This window comes from Hoplias malabaricus, chromosome 1 (assembly GCF_029633855.1).
Source record: "Hoplias malabaricus isolate fHopMal1 chromosome 1, fHopMal1.hap1, whole genome shotgun sequence".
Taxonomy (NCBI): Eukaryota; Metazoa; Chordata; class Actinopteri; order Characiformes; family Erythrinidae; genus Hoplias; species Hoplias malabaricus.
Window position 1 is genome coordinate 19114061 of NC_089800.1, and position 20895 is coordinate 19134955.

The 20895-nt window shown below is 40.4% G+C and overlaps 2 protein-coding genes across 2 annotated transcripts in view; one reads left to right on the forward strand and one right to left on the reverse strand.

The window, feature by feature from the left end:
- Positions 1 to 11169, forward strand: LOC136692246 (gamma-aminobutyric acid receptor subunit rho-3). Its single transcript, XM_066665520.1, has 9 exons — positions 1 to 140; positions 3522 to 3634; positions 7697 to 7764; positions 8194 to 8417; positions 8509 to 8591; positions 8853 to 8990; positions 9101 to 9253; positions 9871 to 10070; positions 10733 to 11169. Exons 1-9 carry the CDS (start codon positions 1 to 3, stop codon positions 11015 to 11017), a joined length of 1404 nt encoding a protein of 467 aa, XP_066521617.1. The 3' UTR covers positions 11018 to 11169.
- A 198-nt stretch (positions 11170 to 11367) lies between these two features.
- The window catches only part of adgrg2a (adhesion G protein-coupled receptor G2a), a 33056-nt gene continuing 23528 nt past the window's right edge, over positions 11368 to 20895 (reverse strand). The window contains exons 26-35 of the mRNA XM_066642617.1: positions 20693 to 20824; positions 20551 to 20596; positions 19857 to 19963; positions 19357 to 19481; positions 18068 to 18339; positions 17854 to 17953; positions 16829 to 17112; positions 16634 to 16735; positions 14197 to 14331; positions 11368 to 13153 (exon numbers count right to left, since the gene is read on the reverse strand). Coding sequence (XP_066498714.1) covers positions 13056 to 13153; positions 14197 to 14331; positions 16634 to 16735; positions 16829 to 17112; positions 17854 to 17953; positions 18068 to 18339; positions 19357 to 19481; positions 19857 to 19963; positions 20551 to 20596; positions 20693 to 20824 — 1401 coding nt within the window. The 3' untranslated portion in view covers positions 11368 to 13055. The remainder of the gene's footprint in view (positions 13154 to 14196; positions 14332 to 16633; positions 16736 to 16828; positions 17113 to 17853; positions 17954 to 18067; positions 18340 to 19356; positions 19482 to 19856; positions 19964 to 20550; positions 20597 to 20692; positions 20825 to 20895) is intronic.

Consider the following 20895-nt stretch of genomic DNA (forward strand, 5'->3'; position numbering starts at 1 on the left):
ATGAGGCTGATTCTGCTTAGCCTTAGGCTGCTGTGCCTGGCCTGTCTTTGGCCCGTCACGCTGCTCTACCATCACTATCCCAGCCGCAAGAAGAACAAGGACATCTACCTGGGAGAGCATGCCAAGCACAAATACAGAGGGTGAGGGGTTACTGTATTCTAACCCTAATATTGCATTCCAGTTTGCGTTGTGCCTCGCCAAGCAGCAGAGTATATTATTTCAAAAAATATATGCTAACATTGAAGCTAACTAGAGCAGCATAAGATGCTAAGGAGATTAACTTAGCTAATCAAAGTTTGGAAATGCTAACTGTGCCAATAATTGTATCAAGCAGATTCCTATTCACCATTTTAAGTCACAGGCCAAAAGAGCATTAGCATTACATAGTTGCTTATTTTGGCAACATAAAGAAAAGTGCGCTGGAAGTTTCAAGCCTGTTCCTGTGAGTGAAGCATATTTCATCATCTCTATTTTTTGTTAAGGGTAGAATTCAGTGAACAGTACAACTGAAATCTGAACGTAAAATTCATACTGCTTGTAGTAATCCTGTAATGTGTTTATGTATCTTTCTTGAGGGTTTCAGTGTAGTCTATGCTATGAAACGTTTGGGGTTTCTCTTTTTATAACTTATACTGCTGTTTGGAAAGCTCTCATCAAGCCGTAGAGCAGAGCAGTAGCACTGTGAAAATGCCTGTATTTGGATGCTTTGGTTTAGAGGAGGTGGCCCAAGTGTGTTTATGAGGGGTTTAACTACTGTGGTGGTGGTCAGAATGGAGAATATTATTTCTCCAGTGGTTTGGGCCACAATTGTGTGGTATGTCATGTGTATAAGCTGGTAGAGTAAGACTTTGGGTGTGATTAAAAAAAATAATAATAACAACAATACTGCAGCCTGTTTGTGATAACTAACAAATGATACATTATATTATGCAGTCCTAGTTCTGACCTGTCCTGTTAAGTAGCCCTAAGCTTGGGGAGGGGGCTTAGACCACTGAGAGGCTTTTCATCATTATATTGCATGCCACAGCACATGGAAATAAGATTGTGTGAGTGCAATTGTGAGTGAAGAGGGGGAGGGGACGCTCTCATTATTCTAATACACCTGCTCGGGTGGGCTCCAGATTGCAGATTCCATGTGCTAAATTCCCAAATGTCAAAGTTAAATTTCATATCTGCCAAAACAAAGGCTAATCTGAAGGATTGTTTGGCAAGGCCGGAACACACGCCGAGCAGGGCACCCAGGGCCATCTCTATAACTTTTAGACCAGTGCTGCCCCTGAATAATAAAAGGGTACTTTTATATTTACTCATCCTTTGCCATGTTAGCCATGTTCCAGCTATTGCTTCATATTTGTCAATATTTATTTGGTTAAAATAAGGTTTGTTTCAGGTTTTAACAGTGCAGTTTTATTCTGTATTGTGTGGTACAAGGGTTGTAAAATCATGCCAGAAAAACTACTGAAATTCCATGTAAGATCATGTGGACAAGATCATATTACTTCTGATTGTGCCCTACATCTTTTTTTCTCTGTAATCTAAGACACAGTTGAATTGTAATCAAAGTATTGCACAAAGGAAGATGCCCTGAAGGGGTTTGTTAGGAAGGAAATGCTTCATATTTCAGCTTTTCTGGTTTGGCGAGAGTGCACACCTTATTTTAAGTCACACCAAATTGACACATTATTTCTGCATATCTTATTCTGAGTGTGTAGTAATCCATAGTTACTGTATGCAGTTTAATGTAGTTAATTGTCCATACTGACTCCCCAGGCTTTGCATGCCAGCAAAGATGAAAAACTCTTGTTTATAAAGATCATACAAAAACATACATTCATTCATTCATCTCCTGTAACCATCAGGGCTGTGGTTGGTCGCCACACAAAATTTGCAGTGGCTGGTTTCATGTGTCTGAGCTTGATGGCTTTGTGTCATAGTGTATATCTATTTTATTGATGGAACTGTCAATGATTGATTAGGAGTGAAATAAATATAGGAAAATAATACATATCATTGTCATCCAATTACAAACACGTATCTCCCAAAATATTAACTTTACAGGAGAAGGAAAAAACCTTCTTAAATTTCAGTGGAGGTCACTGTAAAAGGACAGCTGCTAAGTTCAAATGAGTAAACTAAAAATCCACAAAAATGGAGATGTATGTTTTAATTTTGTGGTACTGTAGTGTGTCATAGTCACACAGCTCCAGGGACTTGGAGGTTGTGGGTTCAAGTCCCGCTCCGGGTAACTGTCTGTGAGGAGTGTGGTGTGTTCTCCCTGTGTCCGCGTGGGTTTCCTCCGGGTGACTGTCTGTGAGGAGTGTGGTGTGTTCTCCCTGTGTCCGCGTGGGTTTTACTCCGGGTGACTGTCTGTGAGGAGTGTGGTGTGTTCTCCCTGTGTCCGCGTGGGTTTCCTCCGGGTGACTGTCTGTGAGGAGTGTGGTGTGTTCTGCCTGTGTCCGCGTGGGTTTTCTCCGGGTGACTGTCTGTGAGGAGTGTGGTGTGTTCTCCCTGTGTCCGCGTGGGTTTCCTCCGGGTGACTGTCTGTGAGGAGTGTGGTGTGTTCTCCCTGTGTCCGCGTGGGTTTCCTCTGGGTGACTGTCTGTGAGGAGTGTGGTGTGTTCTCCCTGTGTCTGCATGGGTTTCCTCCGGGTGACTGTCTGTAAGGAGTGTGGTGTGTTCTGCCTGTGTCCGCGTGGGTTTTCTCCGGGTGACTGTCTGTGAGGAGTGTGGTGTGTTCTCCCTGTGTCTGCGTGGGTTTCCTCCGGGTGACTGTCTGTGAGGAGTGTGGTGTGTTCTCCCTGTGTCCGCGTGGGTTTCCTCCGGGTGACTGTCTGTGAGTAGTGTGGTGTGTTCTCCCTGTGTCTGCATGGGTTTCCTCTGGGTGACTGTCTGTGAGGAGTGTGGTGTGTTCTCCCTGCGGTTACAGACAGGGTTTTGATTGAATGAATGAATGTTTTTAATTGGACAGTGATGATATATCATCAGATATAAGCCCTTTAACCTGGGCCTGGGCTAAACTGTAGTGATATCTCTTGGAAAAAATCTCTCTTCTTGAGTCACTGAAAGATCTCCATCTTGATTTAAACACTGTTCACTCTTTAAAAGAATGCTGTTTGTTTAAAGTTCACCTTCAGCTGCAATCATAGTCATGTCTGTTTTCAGATTTCCTCCCCCTCTCTGCTTCATCATCTTTGAGAGATGCTTCTTTAGCAGAATTTCAGAATTCACCTCATGTTTACATCCTGCAAGCACTCTTTATTATTTCTTTACATATACGTTCCTGCATTTTCAGTGTAATCATGTATATACCACACAATTTAAGGTTCTTTATGGATAATATGACTGTCTTCCCAAAGTACTTATTAGGTTGCATTTGATATTTTATTTGTTTTATCCACCGTAAATGTAAGCCGGACTTAAAATGACAACCTTAAAATTAAATGGGACAAACACAAAAATATCCATGTTTTGATAGGCGAGCAATGGTATGCCTATAACCCATTTTTTTCTTTCATAAACAGCCGGATCGACTACAAAGTAAAGAAGCAGGACAGCACCAAGTCCCTTCTCATCAAGACTGAGCAGCTGCTGAGGATTGAGGAACATGACTTTGCTATGCGACCTGGCTTTGGAGGTCTGAATCCTTTCATTAATGTCTGATATTACACACTCTACATTACAGAGGCAACCCCAAGAGATTTATTATTATATATTTTTTCAATAACTGAAGTGTTGATGTAACTGATTGGGCACTTAATATAATACCTCAGTGGTTAAAAAAGTCATTACCAGATGCTGGACCCAAACTGGACTAAAAACACTATGATATTGTTCCTATGTACTCTTTTTGGCACCTTCATTTTCGAATGTGAAACATACCTGACCTATATCTCACACACTCACATTTTGCAGGCCTGCAGTTCTCCACAAGGGGGAGCACTTATCTAGCTTTTGGTGCTACACATACAGTATCTGGCACTGTGTGGCTTTGTAAAGAGTGTATTGTGTTACATTTTTGTGGGACAGTACATATTTGGTTAATGCTGTGTCAGTGTGGAATGTGGTGGGGAGGACAACGGTGATCAGATTCTATCTCAAAGCAACACAACACAGAGATAACCCAAATTTTGTGGCACAGCAGAAAACACCTGTTGGAGTCACAAATGTACTTCAGTGAGAATTAATTTGGGTAAAACCTCTGACATTTAAATGCTTATTTACATTGTATAGTATGAACACACACACACACACACACACCATTTTATTAGCTCTACTGACCATACAGAAATAAAAAATTACAGATTGTTCACCCTGCTGTTCAATGGTCTGGACCCTCACAGGACAACCACAAAGCAGGTATGACTTGTGTGGTGGATCAGACAGTGCTGCTGGAAGTTTTAAACACTGTGTCCACTCACTCTCCACTCCGTTAGACACACCTACCTTGTTGAGCCACCTTGTAAATGTATGTCCGATGCTGCACAGTTTGTTGTCCTCTAATCCCTCATTAGTGGATACAGGGCACTGTCTACTGGATTTTTTTGGTTGGTGGAATATTCTCAGTTCAGCAATGATACTGAGGGGTTTAAAAAATCCAGCAGCACTGCTGTGTCCGATCCACTTGTACCAGCACAACTCACACTAACACATCATCACATCAATGTCACTGTAATTACAGATTGTAGTCCAACTGATTCTCTGCATACTTTCTTATCCCCATTTCACCCAGTTCATACTTGCTCTGTAGTGATCCTCTGGGGGTCCTGACCAGTGAATAGCAGGGTAAAATGGGGATAAGAAAGTATGCAGAGAAACAGGTGGACTACAATCTGTAATTGTAGAACGACAAAGTGCTTCTGTATTGCCAGTGGAACTGATAAAATGGACAATGAGTGTAGGTGTTGCTACTCCAATGATTGTTTAGTATGTATACACTGAACGATCACTGGATTAGGAACACTTATCTTGTATGTACACTCATTTCCATTTAATCATCCATCCCTGATCCCTGTCCACCAGTGAAAGTGCCTACAGTGGGCACGTGAGCATCAGAACTGGACCATGGACCAATGGATCAAGATGACCTGGTCCAGTGAATCACATTTTCATTTTCAAAATGTATCTAATTCTCAATCTGCGGTATACATTCACTTCAGGGAACTGCACTTAGTCTTAATTGAAAGCAGAAGTGGCTAAGGCACAGATAATGAAGTGCTCTGCCAGTTTAAAGTAATAAAGTCAGGTTTGGTTTGTTCTTCCAGTGGAATGCCCTGTGGCTTTATGGTCCACAATTACAAGCTTCCCACAAGTACACACTCCACACATGTCCCTTTACTGCAACCTCAAAGCACAATCCATTGCCCCTAACCACTGCCAGACATCTACAGTACAGCTGCCTGTACTCTTCAGCAGAATTGTCAATAATAATTTCATTCATTCATTATCTGTAACCCTTATCCAGTTCAGGGTTGCGGTGGGTCCAGAGCCTACCTGGAATCATTGGGCGCAAGGCGGGAATACACCCTGGAGGGGGCACCAGTCCTTCACAGGGCAACACAGACACACACACATTCACTCACACACTCACACCTACGGACAATTTTTTTGAGTCGCCAATCCACCTACCAACGTGTGGTTTTTTTTGGACTGTAGGAGGAAACCGGAGCACTCCTCACAGACAGTCACCTGGAGCGGGAATCGAACCCACAACCTCCAGGCCCCTGGAGCTGTGTGACTACGACACTACCTGCTGCGCCACCGTGCTGCCCTCAATAATAATTTAGGGATTTATTTTTCTTTTCTTATAAAGGTACTATCTTAGAGATATGCGGTTCTGTAGATTTTGTTCTGAAAGGAATGATATGGAAATGGTCAAGGGTTAAGACTTGAGATTCGTTTTCACGGTTCTCGGATCTAAACTCTGATCTCTGGTGAGTGCGAGAGTGAATGGAAAGTAGAGAATGCTATTTGGGGGATGATGCTATTTGTTTGTGGATGTCTACTTTAAGGTGGATGGAAATATCTGTGGTTATTCTGTGAATGAGAGTGTTTCTGGGCACTTTCATAAAAGAACCTACAGAGCAGTGTATCTCTTTTGTTCATTTTTCCTTCACCATCCTTAGAATAGTATTCATACTTTTACAGAAAATGTTTCAGAACATTAATTCACTGCACACGTCCATATTAGAAGCCCATTAGCACAGTATCCCTCCAGTTATTTCAAGACCCCTGCTCTTCCAATGCTTCTTTAATTTAACTTCATTAATTTAATTTAATTTAATTTGATAATTTAATAATATTAATGAGAAATGTTGCCCTTTTGCTGCAGCAACGGCTTTTCTGCTCATCTGGGAAGGTCTTACACTAGAAGCTGGAACCTTATTGCAAGAATCTGATGGCATTCAGTCATGAGAGTATTAGTAAGGTCAGGTACTGATGTCGGATGGTTAGTTCTGGATTAAAACCATCACTCAAACCCATCTGGAATTTATTGAATGATGCTCCATCACTCCAGAGAACCCAGTTTCTTTCCTCAGCATATAGAGTTTTTGTTTTCAATTATGATTATTAATTATAGATTTAATAATTTGTTGCAAGTCTACTTTAAGTGTCGCAGTCACACAGCTCCAGGGACCTGGAGGTTGTGGGTTCGAGTCCTGCTCCGGATCACTGTCTGTGAGGAGTGTGGTGTGTTCTCCCTGTGTCTGCGTGGGTTTCCTCCGGATCACTGTCTGTGAGGAGTGTGGTGTGTTCTCCCTGTGTCTGCGTGGGTTTCCTCCAGGTGACTGTCGGTGAGGAGTGTGGTGTGTTCTCCCTGTGTCTGCGTGGGTTTCCTCCAGGTGACTGTCTGTGAGGAGTGTGGTGTGTTCTTCTTGTGTCTGCGTGGGTTTCCTCTGGGTGACTGTCTGTGAGGGGTGTGGTGTGTTCTCCCAGTGTCCACATGGGTTTCCTCCAGGTGCTCCGGTTTCCTCCCACAGTCCAAAAACACACGTTGGTAGGTGTGAGTGAATGTGTGAGTGTGTGTGTGTTGCCCTATGAAGGACGGCACCCCCTCCAGGGTGTGTTCCCACCTTGCGCCCAGTGATTCCGGGTAGACTCTGGACCCACCGCAACCCTGAATTGGATAAGTGCTTTCAGACAATGACTGAAGTGCTTATCATCTTATCATCTCCTCACCCGTTTCGAGATTATGTGATTTTGAATTGACTGGGACCTGGAGGTTGTGGGTTCAGTTCCCGCTCAGGGTGACTGTCTGTGAGGAGTGTGGTGTGTTCTCCCTGTGTCCGCGTGGGTTTCCTCCGGGTGCTCCGGTTTCCTCCCACAGTCCAAAAACACACATTGGTAGGTGGATTGGCGACTCAAAAAAGTATCCGTAGGTGTGAGTGTGTGAGTGAATGTGTGTGTCTGTGTTGCCCTGTGAAGGACTGGCGCCCCCTCCAGGGTGTATTCCCGCCTTGCGCCCAATGATTCCAGGTAGGCTCTGGAAGAGGTTACAGATAATGAATGAATGAATGAATGAATTGACTGGAGAAGTTAAAAAGTTAGAAATTAGGTTTCCATTTTATTTATTTATTTATTTTATTTTATTTTATTTACTTATTGATTGATTAATTTTAAACACAGTAGATCCTTCCCCTAGAACATGCTGATGTTCCACAAACATCTGCTTCCTCTTGCCTTCTTTTACACCCTTTAGGTTCTGCTATTCCTGTAGGCATAGACGTGCAGGTGGAAAGCTTGGACAGCATCTCTGAGGTCAACATGGTAAAGAACCTCATCATTATCTGATAATTACATTTGTATTCCACTCACGCAGCTCCATAATTGAAGTATGCTGTTAAATATTTGACTCTACCTTCAGCCAGAGACCTTTGATGAAAGTCTGCCCACCGTCTTGGCTTCTGACGCTGACAGTTGAGCCCACCGAATAGAACACCGTAATAATGTACTAGAAACATATTTGAATTTATTTTTAATTTACTCAGACAAAATGTGCATAGATATTTCTAAACTAGTGCAGATAAAGAAAAACAAAAAGTCCTGTTGTCCAAGCATCCCTCAAAAGGGAGGACATTACATTCCCTTTTAAAAAACACTATATTGTGCATGACGTTTTTCCCATCAATTTTAAGGCGTAAGTCTCTTTGGAAAGACCTGGTATATTTGACTGTGGTCTTTGTTGGTCCCCTACAGGATTTCACCATGACCCTGTACCTGCGACACTACTGGAGGGATGAGCGCTTGTCATTCGCATCCGGAAACAACCTGAGCCGGACATTTGATGCCCGTCTGGTGAAGAAAATCTGGGTACCAGACGTGTTTTTCGTCCACTCTAAGCGCTCCTTCATCCATGACACCACCATGGAGAACATCATGCTTAGGGTCTACCCTGATGGCAATATACTCTACAGTGTCAGGTGCCTTTATACATTATATATATATCATTTTTATTTATTTATTTATTTTTCATTTATTTGAGTTTAAAACTAAACTTATCTCCTGGTGCAGGATAACAGTGACTGCTCTGTGTGGCATGGACTTCAGCAGTTTTCCTCTGGACACGCAGAACTGCTCTTTGGAGCTGGAGAGCTGTGAGTCAGGGACACGAGTACAGATAATATTTGAACTAAATATGATAAGACAGAGATAACAAGGCTTTTTTGACAAGTCACATCCACATGGGTTTAAGGTCACTAGAATAATTAAGGCTCACTGCCATTGAGTCTTTACTAATTTATTATAAAATCTAGTGTATCCATCAAAGCTGTTACTGCAGTAAATGGATAATTAAGAATAACTTAAATTTATTTTGCTGTTTTCCACGATTACATGCACTCCATATTGTCCTTCAGATGCTTACAATGAGAATGACCTCATGCTGTACTGGAAGAATGGGAATGACTCTCTGAGAACAGATGAGATAGTTCTGTCTCAGTTCTTCATTGAGGAGTTTAATCCGTCCAGTGGACTGGCCTTCTACAGCAGTACAGGTTTATATGATTTTCCCCTGTGTCATATTTCCCTGTTGTTTGGGTGTGTGTGTGTGTGTGTTGTCCTGTGTGTTGACTGCTTGTTCAATCTCTGTTCTCTATCCTGTCAGGCTGGTACAACAGACTGTATATCAACTTCATCCTCAGGAGACACATCTTCTTCTTCATGCTGCAGACCTACTTTCCCACAATGCTGATGGTTGTACTCTCCTGGGTGTCCTTCTGGATTGACAGACGAGCAGTCCCTGCCCGTGTCTCACTTGGTAAACAAACACACTCATAAAATATATATCAGGGCTTTCCTTAGACATAATGAAATATGTAACAAATTAGCGCTACCCCTAACACTAACCCTCAGTAACCAAAAGGAAAACTTTTAAATTTTGGAACACAAGTATTATATTATGGCGGCACAGTGGTGCAGCAGGTAGTGTCGCAGTCACACAGCTCCAGGGACCTGCAGGTTGTGGGTTCAAGTGCTGCTCCGGGTGACTGTCTGTGAGGAGTTGGTGTGTTCTCCCTGTGTCTGCATGGGTTTCCTCCGGGTGCTCCGGTTTCCTCCCACGGTCCAAAGACACATGTTGGTAAGTGGATTGGTGACTCAAAAGTGTCCGTGTGTGTGTGTCACCCTGTGAAGGACTGGCGCCCCCTCCAGGGTGTATCCTGCCTTGCACCCAGTGTTTCTTGGATAATGAATAAATGAATGAATGAGTATCATATTATAAATAAAAAACATTTAGAAAAATCAGGACTTTCTATCTGACATTAATGTAGAGAAGGGGAGTTTGGATTTCCCATTAGCCTCTTAACCTTCAAAGGGTTAAAACACTTTAACAGACCATGACTTACAAATCTGTTATATGGTTCTCTTCTAACCCAGGAATCACCACAGTGCTGACCATGTCCACCATCATAACGGGTGTGTCCACATCCATGCCTCAGGTGTCCTATGTGAAAGCAGTGGACGTTTACTTGTGGTTCAGTTTCCTCTTTGTTTTCCTGTCTGTCATCGAATACGCTGCGGTCAACTACTTCACCACGGTGGAGGAGATGAGGAAACTGAAGGTGGGAAAGGTCAGGGTCACCTCTTACACTCCAGGGTCAGAAAGGGTCTTGAAGGGAGTAGATGATTTTCATATAAATGTGTTTCACTTTCCAGTTTTCTACTTCATTTTGTGACAAAGTGTCCACTTAATTAGAATCACTCATGGTCATTTCATTTCATTAAAAGCTTCTGCTTTATACTTTCATTCACCGGCCACTTTATTAGAAACAAACCCTTTTTTTGATTTTGTCTGCTGCCTATACCACAGTTATCATTGGTTTGACCAAGGACCACAGGTGATGGGTTGGGGTGTGTGTTGCGTGGGTTGGAGAATATGAACTAAATCAGTGATTTCCTCCTGGTGTTTTTGAATATGTCAGGGTTAATACTGTGCTTTGAATAGTCCTCCACTCACAAATTTCCAAACATATTCAGATCTATGGTCAGTAATTGGTTGCTGATGAAAACTCCACACCATTAAGGTGGAGGTGTTTCCAATAAAGTGGCCACTGTTGGTCTGGATGATGGCTACTAAAGAATGGGGTGCATGGATATTAGATTTTATTCAAATGAATGCAAAGTATCATTGTTTATACAACAGTGTTAACTACATACTGTACATTGTTTAATTTATAAATGAATGGGCTACTGGCATGAATTGACCTACAAACAAATTTTGAGTCCTCCCTCTCCACAGCTTTCTGAATTTGACACCACTCAGGCCATGGCCTTCGATGGCTGCTTCTATGATATGGGCATAGAGCTGGCTGACCTTAGCATTGACCACCAGGCGTCCTCTCGGAGTTCCACAATGGCAGACCCTCCTCCTGCATTAGGTGTTCGGCTGCAGCACTCACGGCCCCTGCGTTTCCACTTCCAGCTGCTAATGAGCAACAGTTACATCATCGACTCCTACTCCAGAGTCCTGTTTCCTCTGGCCTACGTCATCTTCAACATTATCTACTGGAGCATCTACACATGAGCCTGGGACTGTGTTCCTGTCACTGCTGCTACTCCAGTCTGGATGTTAAGACGTTCTTAATAATGATATTTCTGTTGGTGTTTATGTGTTGCAGCCTCATATTGGTGAATTGCCAGTTTGTTAGGTACACTTACCATGCACCTGCACACACTGACCACTTTAATCTGAAAGACCCACCAGGTGCCTACAAATCTTTGAGCATAATGATATTGTGGCCTCTCTGAGCAGGTCCAAGTGATAATCTGGTGTGAACATTGGAATATAGGGCAATATATAAATAAATGTTAGGCAGTGTATTAATATTGATATTAATATTGATTTATTACACCAAAATCTAGGCCATGTATGCACTATTTCAGCTTTAGATTGTTATTTCTCTACGGACATTAAAATACACAACTCTGACATTTTACAATCGTTTTACAAATGATAAAACAAAAGATAAAAAGCCACACCCAAACACCTATCACCTAAAACATTTTTAAACACCTCAGTATTACTCGAATGAGAGTAGTTCAGCAACCAAAAATATCCAGCCAACAATGTCTTGAAAGCATTAATGAAGGACTAGTGCAAGAATAATATCCAACTCTCTTCACTTGTTCTCCAACAAGGTGTGTGTGGACAGTAGACAGTGAGGACTGTGAATTTAGGAAAACAAAGAGGTGTGATGTCGCATGAGGTTGGTGTGTGGTTTACAGACCAGAATAACTTTTTGCAAATAATTACAATGTGTCATACTACTACTACTACCACTAGAACATCACTGTTCCCTGTTACTATTAATATAATTTACCTTGATCAGATAGGTAGTTGGAACTAATTTTCACTCTGTATATATTATTACAACGTACTTAATACACACACACACACACACACACACACACACACACACACACACACACACACATTATATATATATATAATTACGTAGTGGAAAACAATGTATTTAGTAAATGAATGTATCAATTGCAGAATACAAACAAAACACTATACAAAAATATTTTATTATTAATATAATATTAATAATTATATATACACATTTCTCAGTGATAAATTGAAAGGTTTTAAACAGCACAAACAGAAGAGTAGATCAGTTAGTAATGTGACCTCCAGTAACATAGTTCTAATGTTTTTAAAGTAAAAAAAAAAAAGTTAAAAAAACAAAAACATTCTTTTTGTTCTCCTTTCTGAAAGAGGTGTGAATCTTAGTTGTTGACATGACTTAAAGACACATGTTTATTGCTTATCCATAGCAAAAATCCATGCTTGTCCTCAACATTCTTATAGAAAGTATTTCCTTCATTAGTTAAAATAGTGGACAACATCTTGGCTCTTGGCAGAATTTAAATAGCATTTTAAAAAGTCCTTATACCATCACCCTCCCCTCCCAAAACGGCAGTTACCTCACATATTACACGAAAATATTCAGATCTATAAATTGCTGTTGTGTCCTCTTCATTACTTCATGTCAATTTTTGTATATATCAAGAAAATATTCAAATTCAGTCAAGTGACACTTATTGAGTCTTGACGACTCAGAGGCAAGCTGTGTTTAATACTGTTCTGATAATTTACTGTGCGCATCCTTCAAGCTTCTCCTTGTAAGTGGCCAGTAGAGGGGTAGATCATTACACATTGCCCAAATGTCTTCTAGCTTACTGTTCATTAGGAAGGGGTCCAGGAGCAACAGCTCAATTTTCACGATTAGTTTCATTTTGGGACTTTGGAAGCTGTTTTGGCTGAAGAATTTTTCCAAAATGCCTCAGTCAACGTTGAGTCTGAACAACTGAACTAGTACAAATTATTAATGAACAGGATCGCATCTTGTAAGAGGAGTAATTCAGCTAAAATTTGAGCAAAGTTAGCAGTTTGTACACAGGTGGTCCTTCTAAACACCAATTATTTAAACGTTATTATTATTGAAATGGACTGAGTGATGGGTTGTTTTCCAAAGGTCTGTTGCTTTATACTGGCAATATTTTCTGATGACTGTATCACAAGGATTTTTTTTTCTTAGAGCAGAGCCATACTTCATTCAGTTCTGTGCAGTGATGTGGCTGTTAATTTCATTGAGAACAACGTCTCCGTTGGTATCCCCCACAGATGTAGACACACTGTCCTCCATGGATGAGTCTGCAGTGTAAAGATAAAAAAAATACACCGTATATTATTTTAAATTTCATATAAATTCCGTAGAATTTGCAGTGATACATTTACATGAACTTTCACGGAAATTCATGGAAACCCGCAGGAGTTCTGTGGAAGTGCACATTCTAACCTTTCAGGCAATACCTCCATTGTGTTTGTTAACAGAAGAGATATTTGAGTATGATTTGAATTTTTTGAATTAGATTTTTGTACACTGTGTTGTGTTTTGCAGATGGCATAAAAACCCTTTACATGTCGGCCCTGGCTTCACACTGAATCTCTTTACTCAAAGTCCAGTCAGAGTATTGTACAAAAATCGTACTTCATTTTCTATCAAAACCACTGAGCTGTTCTGTTTTTCAGGAGACATTAGGAGGCACGTAATTTGTGTTATTTTATTTAGTTTTTGAGGATGTTCTGCAATTTTCTTTGTATTCATTCATCCAGTTCTGGGTCACGGTGGTACCGGAGTCCACCTGGAATAAAAGGGCCCAAGGCATAGACACAACAGGTTGCCAGTCCATCACAAGACATAACATACTCACGCAGTCCCTCAAACCTATGAACACATCTAAGTAACCAATCCACCTAAAATATGAGATTGTGGATGGTATGAAGAAATTGGAGCACCTGGAGGAAACCACACAGACATGGGGTTAGAGAAGGGTAATGATTCATCAACCCCAGTACCCTGGGACTGTGTGACAGCATTGCTACCTGTTGTTGAACCCTACTGCCAGGGAACACCTAATAACTTCACCACAGGAATTTCGGAAGACTATATTCTTAGTCTGATAATAGTATTCAACATCCTTAATGGGCCGGCACAATCACTGCCACAGTATAGCTTTTATTTAATGGCCATTTTGTTTGAAAACTTAAACAAATACAGGCTGAACATGGACTCTTGCACTGTAAGGTAAATCAATTAGAAACAGTTTAACATGCTACGTATCTAAACATATTAATCTGGACTTCAGAAGGTTAATCTCATAGACTTTATAATAAGAGTTAATAGAGAAACTTACTGTGTAACTGTGCTATGCTGTTGGTGCTCAGTGAGGAGCTTCTGGAAGTGCTTTGTATCTGTGAGCTGCGGGATGAGTTAATTGTGGTGAGTGAGGTCTTCTTTGTTTTGTTCTGTGTTGCTGTCCGGCTCCAGTCTGCAGACCACACACACACACACACACACACACACACACACACACACAATACAAATGACCTTCAAAAGAGTAGCATTGAGCTGGACGGTAAAATTGATTGTGTTTGCCAATGGCGTCTTCCATAAAAGAGGTCTTTAAAAGTTGTGAGTTAAAGGAGCAATCTGTAGGATATTGACTGTACTTAGTCATAACATGTCCAGAGTGTGTGATCATAGATTAAGGAAACAGTCAAAGCTAAAACACTGCTGCCTCTAACAGCATTGGTAAAGCAGTATATTCTCTTTGAGAAGTGGCCAGTCTGGAGTGGCGATCATAGATTCTGCCCTCCGTCATCCCGCCCTCTGTCCAATCATTTTACAGTCCACCGTGTGGCCAGGTCTACAAACTGTGTCTCGCAGCCATTAAAATGACCACGTTAACATAGTTAATTTTATATATTGTCAGACCCAAAAAGCCCCACTAAAATCTAAAAATCTCCATGACCATAAACGCAGTAAAATGAGAGGAAATATTGGCCTTGTGTTTGAAAAATGGAAGCAGACAAGCAGCAACACTACAGAACAGAGCCAGAGCTGGCTTATTTTCTCCTGAACAGTTAACTGCGAATAATTTCTGAAAAAAATATAGAGGTACAGACGCCTATGTATAGGTTAAAAGGAGTAAACGACATAGGTTGTGTGTTTTATATAAAGTGAGGCATAGCTACGTTTGAAAGGTTTGAAAACAGGACTGTTGGGTATTTTACACGTAGAAGGTGAATAAAACGATTGAAAAGTGTAAATACCATTTTTTGTTTGTTTTAAAGACATTGAAGCAGATTCATGTGTTTCTCAGTGGTGTTTGTATGTGTATCTAATCAAATTATGGAATAAAATTGTGTTTGAAAAGCCTCGCGTATTCACCTGTTTAAGGTGGAAAGGAGAACTCAAAATTGGTATCACTAGCGATAGCATAGTACACAGCAAATATAAGCGTTTCACTAGTAGGTATATGTTTTAGTGACATGATGTACACTTGGTCGTGTGTTTTAAATTGCTAAAATTTAAATTCGAGTTTCAAAACGAGTTTTGTTTAGAAACTTAGCGCTAGCTTTGGCTCCTAAGGTGGAACAGAGTATTCACAACCTGGCGAGTAACGCCCTTAGGACTCGTTAACCGACACGTAAGGTGGTACGAAATGTTTGACTATGAAAATTGTGGATAAGATGTGCCTCCTAAATGACATTTATGGTGGAATGGAAAATCGATAAGTAACACCAGCCTTGTCTAGTCGAAATATTTAATGTGGATTTGGACAGAAAAACTTGTAAATGCAGGGAAATGGCAGCCGAATGTTCACTTTTTGCGTAGATGGATGTTTTAATAATGAACACATTTCTGTGTAAATAGGTTGATTATGGCACATTCTTCTTAACTAGTTAAGTTACTTAAATTATGTTCCTAATGGGGTGGCACAGTGGCGCAGCCACACAGCTCCAGGGGCCTGGAGGTTGTGGGTTCGATTCCCGCTCTGGGTGACTGTCTGTGAGGAGTTGGTGTGTTCTCCCCGTGTCCGCGTGGGTTTCCTCCGGGTGCTCCGGTTTCCTCCCACAGTCCAAAAACACACGTTGCAGGTGGATTGGCGACTCGAAAGTGTCCGTAGGTGTGAGTGAATGTGTGTGTGTCTGTGTTGCCCTGTGAAGGACTGGCGTCCCCTCCAGGGTGTATTCCCGCCTTACGCCCGATGATTCCAGGTAGGCTCTGGACCCCCCACAACCCTAAATTGGATAAGCGGTTACAGATAAAGTTCCTAAACTCGTCTCTTGCTTGTTTGATCAGTTTTCCTCAAAATGGCAACCTGTTTGAGCTTCACTTCTGGGGAAGAGGCAGACAGCTGTCTCCACTGTTTTGAAACTGTATTATAGTTCCGATTGTAAACGCTTGGTGTCAGTATTACATATTGCTCCTTTTAAAGGATTAAAAATAAACGGCCATGTTATCAAAGACAGTTACAGATTTACAGTTACAGACTGTAGCCCAACTGTTCCATCAAAATTGTTCCCTCGGTGGAAGTGAATCACCACGGGACCAACAACTGTATTATTTGGTTGGTAGATCATTCTTAACACAGCAGTGGCAATGACTTTGACACATGACATGAGTGTTTAGGATATAGTGGTGTAACTGATAAAGGGCTAGAAACAATGACTGGTCAAAATGCAAAGACTTGGTCAATGAATTGTGCACCTAACAAACAGGCCACCTATCAAATATGGAGTTTATTTTTCCTGACTGATGTGGGGACAGAAAGCCTGAAGTTGTACCTGAATTCTCTGCTAGTCTTAACCTGCCACAGCAGAGGTATGTTCGCCACTGTCTGCGAACTGTCTCTTTTGTCGCACAGTGGAACACAAAGATGAAAAAACCTTTGAGAGAGGGAGAGAAACAACACATTTTTTTGTTATCCATATGTTGGTTTTAATTACAATCATGCCTTGTACTTTGCTGAAAAGTCTCACCTTGTAGAGAGTTTAAGATGGTGAATAGGTACATGAAAGCCAGGCTGACAACTCCCCACGCAAAAAACGCAAAGCCCCAAGTGAGTCCCAGCAGGACGGTGAGGCCTGCAATGCTTTTTAGGTCATGCAGCCGACTGCGGTATTGGTTATTGTGGGGGTTCTGACGTTTGATGCGCCTCAGTTGGACCATGACCACCACAAACATGATCAAATTAAACACAAAGATCACACAGAAGTAGGCCACCACACCCACGTAGAAAGCAATGTTGTTCTTCAGCCAGCAGCTAAAAAAACGGGGGGAAATCACATAATAAAGTTAATAAAGGCATTCACATTGTAATCCTTAAAGGAATGTTTGGCAAATTCATTTTCCTTCAAATTTCAGGTGTTGCCAACCAGTTAGCGCTGTTTGGAGTCCTAATTCTGCTTCTTTGGTTTAGTCCTGGAGCTGTTACCCTTAGGTTAAACTAGTTAGCCACTAATGACTTCCATAAATGTCTTCCCAAAATCCTGTCTTAAATTACTCAAGCTATATCCAGACTCGTCAGTGTGTTTTAAGATACAGAATGACTTACTTGCTTTAAAAACCAAGGAACTATCAAACTCTTGCTGAACCAGGGGTGGTGCCACATTTTTTGTTAAACTGTGGTCTAGTATGATGTTCAGATATATAGTGGATGCATAAGTTGCCCTAAACTGCCTTAAAAATCATAATGACTGGGCCCAGTACGTTGCCAAACCATTCCACTAAAATCAAGGCATTCTATTCAGTTACAGTATTAATCAGGAGGCTTAATATGCATTTTGAATTATTACAGTGTATTAGCGGTTTTGTTTTTAATTAAATTTAACTATTTTAACTACGTATGACATATGAAGACTTGTACTCATAAGCTATTGTCAGTAGGCTTCCAACCTGATGTCATTATTACTTTCCATTAATTGTTATCTACACTGGCACATTGCTATCAAACCAGACATTATATAATCCACAGTGTCTTTTACGATTCAGTATTCCAACTTACAAATCATCTGAAGCCCCGTCTGTGTACTTTGCATATTGAACAAGGCCGTAGTTGTTTTTGTCCACAGCAATCACAATTATGACCACCAGTAATGGGATACCTGGATTGCATTATTATACAGACAGAAATACAATTAAATTTGTGTTTAGAAATATAACAGTTTAATCTTACACCATATCAAGTGTTAACTGTTTCGTTTTGTCCAGGAACTCACCCCATCCCGCCAGCATGAATTTGAGAATGTATCGGGACATGCAATTGTTGAAAACCTTGACAATAGCCAGGTAGAGGTGCAGAGCCTCTAGACCCATCCAGGTGAAGGAGGCCAGCAGAAAGTAGTGCAGGAAGAAAGCTGTGGAAATACAAAGGCCTACAGCATGTGTATAGAGGGCCAGCCACGAGTCCAGCAGGAAAACCATGTCCAGCAGCAGAAGAGCAAAGCAAAGATTGATCAGGATCTTAGACGGAATGTCCCTCCGGATTTTCCTGAGGTATTACAGAGGACAGAATTAGTGTTACAGGATGCTTTTTTAGCCTTTTCAATACACACTAATTTTCAAATATTTATTTGATTATATGAACTGCCTCTATGCTATTGAGGACTGTTTGGACAAGAGTACAAAAATATACATAAAATGTACACATTAACGTCTGAAACATAGGCTAGCTTCAGGTAAAAGTGGCCAAAATCCAATATTGCGACCAAATCTGACGTTTGTGTTGGGCTGAACTATAGTTTGAATAGATCATGCCTGTGCAAAGGAAAAATATTTTTCTCGCTCACCATGGTTCATCCAGAGTTCTTTCATTTTGAAAGACATTCAAAACTAACTGCTATTTTAATGTGCAGTGTGCCATACTGCAAAAAGATGTGCTTGCTTTTCAAAATGATTTTACGTGTAAAATCTCGAGAACAACATAAGACTTGGAATATTATTCTCGCTGGTAAGAAACATTAACTCAAGTACACATACATAACAAATCCTGATAGATTTTTACTTTCTTTATAATTTTCAATTATTAAAGTTTTGCTTCTATTCTTGTCAGGTAATTAAACTGATTTTAGGGATTAGAATTTAGTTATTTAATCTTTTTTGGGTTTAATTTCATCATGTTCAATTACTATCTGCACTTCTTCGGGTTGATCACACATTACACTTGAGATGCATGATTTTATTAAAGTCAAAAAGGACAAATAACTAATATAGCATATCACCTGATAGACTTCAGTTACTATAGTCAGGAATGAAAGTCATAACTTTTACACAGCTGCTCTATAAGATACTCAGTATTTTTACTTGTCAATTTCATGTGATCTTTTAGCTCAAACAGGCTACAAGGTTTCCAAAACTGGCTGTGCAGAAATCAGAAGCAGAACTAAAATGTCATAATTAAAGTGCAGTGCAATAAAAGTGCTAACGTTAGAACACAAGCAAATTTGTAGACCTACATACCTCATATAAATTGTTGGGGGAAAAAAAGGGATGTGACTGTAGAACTTACTCAAAAGCAATGTATGTGAGCAAAGTCACAGCGAGGAAGATGGCAGAGATGCCACAGCCTATGTACGTGATGAAGGTGAGGATGGTGTTCTGCAGTGGGTCTGTGACCCCCTGTCTGGACAGGTCCTTTATGGAAGAACAGTACACAATTATAACACTAACAAGTCAGAGAGATAGAAAGCTAGAAATGTATTGTACATAAAACAGAAGATGATTCTAATGATTTGGATGAAGCTGAAGTGTCAAAACCTCATAGAAAATTGATATTCAGCATAGATCTGTTACAGAAAATGAATGAATGAATAAATGAGGTAAAGAGCTGAGAAGTGAGTGTAAAATAATAATTATAGAATATGAATGTTATCAATTACTTGAGATGTTAAACATGTCTACAAATAACTTTTGGTGTTCATTTTACAGCACATAAGCTGCATTATATAAGCTGTTACTGTTTAAAGACGTCTGAAAAGGTGCTAATATGTCAAGTGTCTGAGAGCCCACCAGTAGCACAGCGAAGCTGGTCAGGTGGTTGCAGCCGCACACTGTTTCGTTCTCTGAGCTGGTGTTCATCACCACACATCCAGTGCTATTCCATCCTCCCAATCCCTCTAAAATGACCAAAACCACATTTACATTACACAAACTCATTCACATAATTAACCACTGCTTTCTGAGGTTACCTTACTTACAGCAGAATACACATTTCTGCGACATAATTATTACAATAAAGCTGTCGCATCTGACAGTATTATTTGCAGAATAAACCTGTAAAAAAATTATTTAAAAAAGACCAAACAAAGAATAAAAATCTGAACTGAACAATGCATAAAAACATGCGTAGCCATTCAACACAATCTAAATTATTAGGGACTAATAAAAAGACATTAAACATTAAACAGCAATAATAATAATAATGAAGTAGCTGAATAAATACATAAGGCACTGTGGGGTAAATACATAAGACAACTCTTCTGTGTAATTTTCAGTCAAATCAGCCGTTTGATTTTCAGCATCAGGAACACAAGCAGAAAATATATAACAGATATTTACACAAATAAACAGTTTTATTAATCAATAAGTGTGTAAATCCGTAACCTTTATAACGAGTACCATTCTGTTTTATATTTGTTAAATAAATGTGAAGGGATTTCTTTTTGGCCTTAAATAATCTGTGTGATGACTAACTGAATCTTACCATTTTTGTCAAAGTCCCAGAAAGCACATTTGCGAGTCAAGCCTCCCTGTGAGCAAGAAAAGTGAGAAAGGCAGCATTGAAGATAACGTGAGTGTGATAAAAAGAGAGAGTGCATGTGTCTATATGAAATTAATGGACTCACTGTTACAGGCTGTGTGTTACTCAGAGTGACCTCCACATTCTCCCTCAGATTTTTAATGGACACGTTGGCTACACTCATCCCCAGGATGTGGCTGATTAGTGTCAGATTTTGTCCTGTTACAATGGTTTTGTCCTGTACATGTGGAAAAAAAGAGTCAGACATAGGTTCAGTGTCTTAAAATAAAAAAAACCTTCCAATATCAT